An 8,762-nucleotide genomic window follows, 5' to 3' on the forward strand; every position below is an offset into this window, starting at 1 on the left:
GAAACTGTAATTGCTCCAGTTCTCAGATGAGAGCAGTTCCAATGGGAGTCTTTGTGCGCTGCCCTAATGAAGTTATCTGAAAATTATGTCAGCGCCAATTCAGTTGTGTCCTCAGTGCACACTTTTTTTACCGTGTAAAAATAATTCAAGAAAAAAGGGTATTGGACATTTTTTCTACATTTTTGATCGCGTTACTGCAAGGCCTTTTTAACTTTTCAATTGGTCATATTCTTTACTTTGTTCTCATGTATAACTAATGCTACCCATACATCAGAAGACTTTGAAAAGATTTGTAAATGACATGTAGAAAATTATCATTTCACGTCTGCTCACATCCAAATACAAGTTTTCAGTTGCAGCCTTGTCTCAGACTATAAGAGTGTAAATCTTACAGGGTCGCTATTTACAAGCAATTTTTCCCACCATGCAGTGTTTTCAACAGGTGTTCACAGAGCCTCTGCTATTTCGATCCATCGCTTTTCCTTCTTCACTCAGTGGTGACACGTTGCAGAGTTGACATTGTAAAAGACTGTTCTGCCCACACCTCCACCATCCGCTCCTCTTTCTGGACGTTCCATATTGATCTGGGCTGGATGGATGAACGCCATTCCCGTTCATCCATACTACCAACAAATAGCGTCTCTGCTGTCCGTGCGGCCCTGGTGTGTCAGTTTCATTGTATTGATATGATTAGCCATAACTTGATTCGTGGAGCCAATTAATCTCATGTTTCATAACCATATTGATTTCTTTGCTTCACACACAACAGCTTGACTGTGGCCAGGAAAGTTCAAGCCTGTAAGAACTACGAGTGTGGTGGGGTTAGTATCACTTGTGCTAATATAGCATAGGCCCGACTATTTGTCTTTTATAGCCCAGCAACGGGAGAGCCAACGCAGGTAGATCTTCACCTGGATTGCTGCGGTTCAATAGAAAAGTGAATTTTACATGAAAAAAGACTAACTGGTAAAGCCAGTTTGAGGATCTTAAAGTCACACCCGATCAAACCAGTTTTCTCTGAACCTGTAGTGTGACTTCAGCGTACTAATCCTCCTGGATCCACTTCTCTAAAAGAGGGGCGGAGAACAAAAACATTAAACCATCCGGTATCTGGTCTTAATCTGATAAAAGCTCTACTCCTCTCATGCCTCACTTTTGAGATCAGTTACAGTCCTTTTTTCACTTTCTGATTAATCTGACTTTCATAATAATCAGATTTTAAAAAAGAGAAGCTCATTCACGTATGACACGCTCAACAACACAGAGCACGACCACCTAATGCACCAAGAGACAAAGAGCTGCGCTGAGCTCCAGTTTGGACATCGCCAGTTTACTGCTTTGGGGTTTTTAATGGAAATCTGCTACCTGCCACTTCACTCGAAATTCACAGCAGTGCAAACTGGTAGCTAAGCGACGTCGCTCTAAAGTTTAGAGCAAGGTCTCTAAGCTACTTTTTTCAGCTCCCTTTAGAGTCTAAATGGAGCTGAAAAAAGTTGGTAGGTTTCAGAGAGATATTTACAGGAGAGAGAAATACTTCATGAAGGAAAAACTAAAACACACAGCATCTTTCATGTGGACTGATTGATGGGAATTTGTGTTGGAATTTAACAGAGAAATCAATCATTTTTAAGTTAGACTGCAAATTTTGATCAAATCCTCTTTCAAAGACTTAGTGTTATATTTCACACTTTCTACATTGTTAATAAATCATTTGTTATTAAGTCCAGCGTTGTATTTAAAACAAACCCTTCGGTTTTCAAACAAACACTGACTACTTATCTGTAGCAAAACAACGTTTAAATGTTTTTCAAAATCTGCTTTTGCAAACCTATTCGGACTGCAGTTTTCTGTTTATTGTTTTCAAGTGAAAAATAAGGGTGAAATGACTCCCTCTTTGCCGTTCAGTCTGAAGAGTTCATCCTGGGAAGCTTGCTCCTCTGATAGTATTTTGGAGCAACTTGCTGCATAAATTTACATTTAAATGAGCAAATCTCCTCAATGCTTAATGTTTTAGACTCAAACTCTGCTATAATGACCTGATGATTAATTCATTAATGGGCTCATTTGCATATTACGCTATGTAGAATATATATTTAATAGCATGTTTTGAGATCATTGCTCGATAAACAGAGAACTATATTTACTGATGCTGTTAATGAGCTGCGTTGTCTCTGCAGACCGCATTATGTTGGTGTAGAGCCTGTGAACGGTGATGGTGCAGCTCATCAATGCTGCTGATCGCTGTCCCCCGGCGGCCCAATGGGGGGGAAGGACGCCGTGTCCTGTGACGGAGGGTTATAAATGCCGGCGCTCCGGCTCTTTGCGTCCCCGCTGGAGTGGCCCACTGAAGTGGCACGAAGACGAGGTTAAACACAGGGTGGAAGTAGAGGCTTTGTATTGTCATCATAGTTCCCACAGGTGAGGCGCCGCGCGCGACGAGGTGAGGCTTCGGGTGGGGGCGCCGAATAGTATCGGTTAATCCTGTTGTCGTTCTTGAGTCGTAACGTCACTGATGATTCACCTTTCTCGATCAGGTTTATATTTGAACTTTGTTTTGTAGCACGGGGGCAGATATGGACCGCTCGCCAGCGTTTGTCAGTTACATCGAATCTGAAACATGATCGAAAATTACTAAAGTCAAAGATAATCTTCAATTTTATGTGCCGAATGTTAGAACAACCAGGGGTATGTAGGTCACAGGACTGACCATGTTAGACATTGATCTCGGTGCTGCGGCCACAGCACAGAAAAGCAGGTCACCGATTTCCTGAACTGTGAAACTATCAATTTCTCCTCTGGCCTTCAGCTCCGGACCCGGAACATAATTAAAGCTTTAGGCCATGGTTGGACCACGGCTGAAGGGATGATGGGATTTTAAAACACAGCCTACTTACAATGCGGACCACAGCGTGCAAAGAACGGCAACGTCCACCTCTGTGACATGCATCTGGGCTAGATACCCACATATGCAACGGCTGATATTTTCTGTAATTTTAGAAAACGATGGGATTGTTGTTGTGTCTGGGAGGCTGGAATCAGCAAATGCCATCATTTATCCTCTCTATGTTTAGTCTCCTCTCAGCTCCACTGCCATCAGACAGGGGCAGGCAAATACAATCATGATTTCAGAATTCTAAAAAAAAAAAATCCTTGTTAGGCTAGAGGCAATCTTAGTACTCTTGAGTTGCGTCATGTTTCATAGAAATAATTTTCACACCTCCCTGTGAGCAGATGTGTATCCCTACGTCAAAGTGGTCTCCTTAGTATCCTGACATTTTTTTTGTCCACATCAATCAGTCTTCCATTTGTTTCAATTTCCTGTGGGAAATTGTTGTTGTTTATATTTTATTCATTTCTTTATTTAATCGCATCTTTTTTTTTTCCCCAACTTCCCATCGTCCCGCCTCGATCACAATTCCAACCTCCTTTTCTCACCGTTCTGGCCCTCTGCCCCCGTGTGATCAATTTCCTCACCGCGGCCTCCCCGGACGCTCCCTGTCTTTGTCGTTCTCCCCTTTCACACCACTCCTATGCTTGACATCTCCACGTGCTCCCGCGTGGTTGGAGATTGCAGCGTGCTCTGTTGCCCCGGTTGCAATGGAAGACAGTGACCATGAGGTTCATTCGTCATCAGACGAGCAGGACTCCTGCCCTGACTCCCCTAACCCCAGCAGGGACCATGATGTCGAACAGGTACCAGTTCAAGTCCCCTCCCGGTCACATCAGACACGGAGCACAGCGACACAGGACACCCTCGGTATCCCCTGAACTTTTCCTCCACTTGCACTTTAAATATCCTCCGCAGCCTTTTCATACATCTCTTAGCTAATGCCATGAGCATAAACGCAACATGAATGCCGAGTCACTGCGGCCGACTTGAAATTGCTAGATTGCTCTCTCAGTGCTGCTACATTATTTATCTTTACCGTGGCCGGCAAAGACATGGCCCGGTAACCCGAGAAATTTTAGCTGCCTCAACTACGAGCCGCTCATCCAGTTCAGGGCCCCGCTAATGTGATTTTTTTTTTTTTTTTTTTTAAGAGTCGAAGGCCAATTTGGGAGAGAGAAAAATCCAGAGCTAATGGATTTGCTGCAATTATTGTATTAATGACAGAAACAGTCATTCATTCAGTTTTACTCAATACATTAGGTATGAAGAAAGCTCCGCGTTGACCCTGCAAAATATACTGACTGACAGACGATTTATAACTTGTAATGCTGGAAATGCAGATGGCAGGATTCTCTCCGCGCCAAAACATGCACAATTAAGTTCCCGCGCAAGATTGCAGCTCATTCACTTTTTGAACCTCAAAGCAAGGAAATTCTGTATAAATCTGCCGAATGCCAGGTACTATTTCCCACCTTTGACAAGATCTATCGTCATTAAGTGATTACCGGGCGTGCGTTTAGCACTTTTCAATGGTTCCCCCGCACTAATGTGGCGTGTCAGGAGTTGAAATGCTTTTACCACAGACTGCAGTGAACGGGGATGTTTAAAACATCAGTAAGTGAAACACTGAGAGAGACTGACAGTCCCATAGCTTTCTCCTTGTCTGTCCGGATTTCCTTATTTATATATCAAAAGAAAAGAAAAAAACATGCTATCCATGGGTAACGAACATTCAGAAACATAAACCTAGCCTGCGCTCCAGTAACAAGGTCTCCTTTAAAAGTCTGCATTGAGTCCTCGGTGGATCTACTTTTTTATTTGCACCAGCATTTATCTGTCTTCTGCCCGTCTCTTCCTCCACCCTCTGTTCCTCTGCGCCGCCTGGTTTCCTTCCATCCCGCCGCATCTGTAGCACTCCAGCCACTCCGATGACTCTGAGGTGGCCAGCATTATGCAAGACCCCCACCACGCCGAGGGGGACGGCAACCACCACCCCGAGGCTCTCGCTGCAGACAGGGAAGCCGAGGGGGGCGAGGACCGCCCGCTCACCCCGTCTTATTTGCGGCCCCCCGTGGCCGGTAGGGCCCAGTCGGATTCGGGTTCAGACCCCTGTTTGCCGCAGAGCAGAAGTGTGGAGTTTGTCCCGTCGTCCCCCAGCCCCTCCAGGCCCAAAAGCCCTTGGGGTCGATTTGACCCGTACGACAATAACGAGGTAACACGAGGAGGCCCCCGACGAGATCTTGCCTCAGTTCTGCTGTCAGTCTTGTGTGTCTTGTGGTTCTGTGTGAGTGAAGAGCTGATAAATCTGTCGCTGTGTGCGGCGAAAAAAAGGATGATTTCTGAAGAATCTGCCGGAATATGCCGTGACTTGTTTTCTGTCACCGAAGCCGCCGCCTTTTGCTCTCGCTGTTGTTGTTGACGTTTGGTGCCAAACTTCCTATCAGACACTGTAAACAGGACATCATCTACACACCGCCGAACAGATGTGTTTGCGCAAATCTCTGAAAATTCATCCCCGATTCGGTCTTTTCTGTTTCTGAATCCCCTCCAGGACCAGGACAAGGAGTATGTAGGTTTTGCCACGCTGCCAAACCAGGTGCACCGCAAGTCAGTCAAGAAGGGCTTTGACTTCACGCTAATGGTGGCAGGTAAATCCCTGTTTTGCACATTTGTGGACATTCGATCCGAAGAACCCCCCACACACACACACACACACACACACACACACACACACTTCCAAGGAATTGCCAAGTCTAACCTTTGTTTTCTTCTCTCTATTGTTTTGAAGGAGAGTCTGGCCTGGGAAAGTCCACCCTGGTCAACAGTCTTTTTCTCACAGATCTTTACAAAGATAGGAAATTGCTCAATGCTGAAGGTGAGTGCCACCCCAGCTTTTAATATCCTTTTTTTCTGTTTTGTTTAATATCAATCCTGCGTTATATTACAAAAAACATTGTACGTGTCTGTGTGTGTTTATCATCCTAAGAGCGGATCACACAAACGGTAGAAATCACCAAACACACAGTGGATATAGAAGAGAAAGGCGTCAAACTGAAGCTCACCATTGTGGACACGCCGGGGTTCGGAGACGCCGTAAACAACACAGAATGGTAAAAGGAGAGGAAGACTGAGGGATGGGTAATAAAGATGAGCGGGAAAGAAAAAAGAATCCGTAACACCCAGTCCCACTTGTACTGTACACCCTGATAACCTTATTTGAGTTGCACTAGTTTCATCGCATGCATGTGTGTGTGTGCGTGTGCGTTCCACCCCCACCCGCGTCTCTGCTGCAGCTGGAAGTCGGTGGCGGACTACATCGACCAGCAGTTCGAGCAGTACTTCAGGGACGAGAGTGGCCTCAACCGCAAGAACATCCAGGACAACCGCGTGCACTGCTGCCTCTACTTCATCTCACCATTCGGTCACGGGTACGACGAAGCACTCCGCGTCCACTCGAAAAAATCCCAAGGCAGTTCACCAAGAGCGACCGGCTCACGTCATCCGTGTGTCACATCCTTCGTCCTCGGCCCGAACCTCCACCTATGTCGTGGGGATTTATATAAACGTCTTGTGCGCCGGCAGCTCGCTGAAACGACTTGCTGTGCATTCAGGGCGATAAATTCTTAATGCCGCAGCCTCTCGCTCCAAGTTGAAGCAGCTCTCTGCCGCCTCCCGGGGAATTAACAACCAGCGCTTTGGCTCGAATCAATTGTTTGCGCCGAGCGCTGACGTGGCACTTTCCTCTTTATCCTGCGCACATGCACTCATTCGCATAAGCGTCCTTTCGAACCTGTCTATCCTAAACCTCAATTATCGCATTGGCGCCTTTTCCAAAATCCCAGCAGCGGGGGAAGTGCTCCACCTGCAGGTGAAAGCCGTGACGTTTCTCACGGACTCGACTCGTATGCAAAGTCTCACTGTGGAGATACGATTAAATCCGTCGCTCGAGGTGAACTGAACGTGGTCGACACCATGGGAGGAAAACGATGATTTTGTACTCAGTGAGTCAGTCTCTCATAGGATTGTGCGCCGCTTTTTCTTCCAGCCTTCGGCCTCTGGATGTAGAATTTATGAAAGCTCTGCACGAGAAGGTCAATATTGTCCCCGTATTGGCCAAAGCAGACACGCTCACTCCCACTGAGGTCAAGAAAAAGAAAATCAAGGCAAGAAATAAGCTCTTCCCCACTCATTCTTGAACATTTGAACATTTTGCATCCCCGCTCGTATTTTGACGCTGACTGAGTCGCGTTTCCCCCACAGATCAGAGAGGAGATCGAACAATACGGGATCAAAATCTACCAGTTCCCCGACTGCGACTCGGATGAAGACGAAGAATTCAAGCAGCAGGACCTGGAGCTGAAGGTGAGGGATGACTCGACGGCCTCTCCTCGTGTCCCGGGCTCAATGTGTTTCTACAACATCATATTTTTAACCAGGTCATTAGAAGTGTATTAAAAATTCAACTGTAGAAATGTCACGGTGTAAGTTGTGATAGTATAGCAGGCATGGCGTCCTGCAGGTGTGAAACCCCCCGAACACCAAAGCCCGATTCAATAAAATGCAAGGTAATGGCGTTGTCAAGCCGTCAGAGGTATTCGGGGCTGGACTGCCCTCTGCTGGCGTCACGGCCGGCGTGACTCAGCCGTTCTCTGGTCTTCATGCGTCAAGGACATTCCCCGTGTCCTCGCCACTTTCCAACTCCACAGTCACTGGTTCCTGCAACTACATCATAATGACCCATGTGAGTCCTCTCTGGGGAGGCGAAGGAGAGGTTCTCTCAAAAATCTCATTTCTGTCATCATCTGCTCAGCCCACCATCAATAGAACGTCAGGGTTCGTATCGCTCAGAAAGACAACTGAAGTCTGACAACGTTGATGGTGTAATGACACAAAATAAGCAAAGAAAATACATTATTTTCCTGAAACCGACGCCAAGTAAATATCAGTTTTTTGGTCGAATTATGGATACAGAGCTGTTTTAGTTTATTTGAAATTCCTTTTATTTTAACTTATATCTCATCTTATATATATATATCAAGCTGGTCACCAATCATTCTACACCTCTGGTTGAATCAGTCCTTTAACATTTAACACCCGCTAGATATCTGTGAACCGCCGTAATGCTTGATTATTTTATCTGTTCCCGTCTGTACAAAACTGTTTTGTTTTATTTGAATTTATTTTTTCACGCTGGTCACCGCTCCCTCTACACTTCTGGTTGAACGAGTCCTTTAACATCCTACCAGATTTCTGTGAATTTTGATCATGTGACCCCGCCTTTAGGAGAGCATCCCGTTCGCGGTCATCGGCAGCAACACGGTGGTGGAGGCCAAAGGGAAGAGGGTGCGAGGTCGTCTTTACCCCTGGGGCATCGTGGAAGGTAGGGGCTGTTTTTCCACGAGCTTAAAAGTCTCGAGAGGTCCAGACGTGGGGGAGCGTCCCGAGCCTCCGCGGTGACACCGCCGTCAGTGTGTACGTCTCACTCCGCAGTCGAGAATTCGGCGCACTGCGACTTTGTGAAGCTGAGGAACATGCTGGTGCGAACTCACATGCAAGACCTGAAGGATGTGACCCGGGAGACCCACTACGAGAACTACAGGGCCCAGTGCATCCAGAGCATGACCCGCATGGTGGTGAAGGAGCGCAACCGCAAGTACGACACACACACACACACACATACGCACACACACGTCAAGACGGGATGTAGAATGTGAAGACATGTCAAAAGTGTTTCTGGTCTTCTAGATTAGTTTTTCGTTTTTCTCTGTTTAGCCAAAAATACCCCAAAGTTGGGGGGATTTGTGCTATTACTGTAATTACTTTTTCTCAAGTCATTTTTTTAGCATGTTTGTTTTCACTGCCCGATGGAAGA

General features: G+C 46.2%; 1 protein-coding gene across 4 annotated transcripts in view; it reads left to right on the forward strand.

The window, feature by feature from the left end:
* The first annotated feature begins 2,330 nt into the window (after window positions 1–2,330).
* septin4b (septin 4b) overlaps window positions 2,331–8,762 on the forward strand; it is an 8,919-nt gene continuing 2,487 nt past the window's right edge. For 3 of the 4 annotated variants that reach the window (XM_086143051.1, XM_086143040.1, XM_086143033.1), the window contains exons 1-11: window positions 2,331–2,440; window positions 3,575–3,693; window positions 4,803–5,102; window positions 5,442–5,538; window positions 5,679–5,765; window positions 5,877–6,000; window positions 6,184–6,318; window positions 6,936–7,053; window positions 7,151–7,252; window positions 8,174–8,270; window positions 8,381–8,543. In XM_086143051.1, the coding sequence (XP_085999177.1) occupies window positions 3,598–3,693; window positions 4,803–5,102; window positions 5,442–5,538; window positions 5,679–5,765; window positions 5,877–6,000; window positions 6,184–6,318; window positions 6,936–7,053; window positions 7,151–7,252; window positions 8,174–8,270; window positions 8,381–8,543 (1,319 nt within the window). In that variant the 5' untranslated portion in view covers window positions 2,331–2,440; window positions 3,575–3,597. Of the gene's footprint in view, window positions 2,441–3,369; window positions 3,694–4,802; window positions 5,103–5,441; window positions 5,539–5,678; window positions 5,766–5,876; window positions 6,001–6,183; window positions 6,319–6,935; window positions 7,054–7,150; window positions 7,253–8,173; window positions 8,271–8,380; window positions 8,544–8,762 lie in introns of those variants that run through there. The other variant, XM_086143060.1, reaches the window with a different exon arrangement.

This window comes from Fistularia commersonii, chromosome 3 (genome assembly GCF_037954325.1).
Source record: "Fistularia commersonii isolate RoL2024-O1a breed Wild chromosome 3, RoL_Fcom_v1.0, whole genome shotgun sequence".
Taxonomy (NCBI): Eukaryota; Metazoa; Chordata; class Actinopteri; order Syngnathiformes; family Fistulariidae; genus Fistularia; species Fistularia commersonii.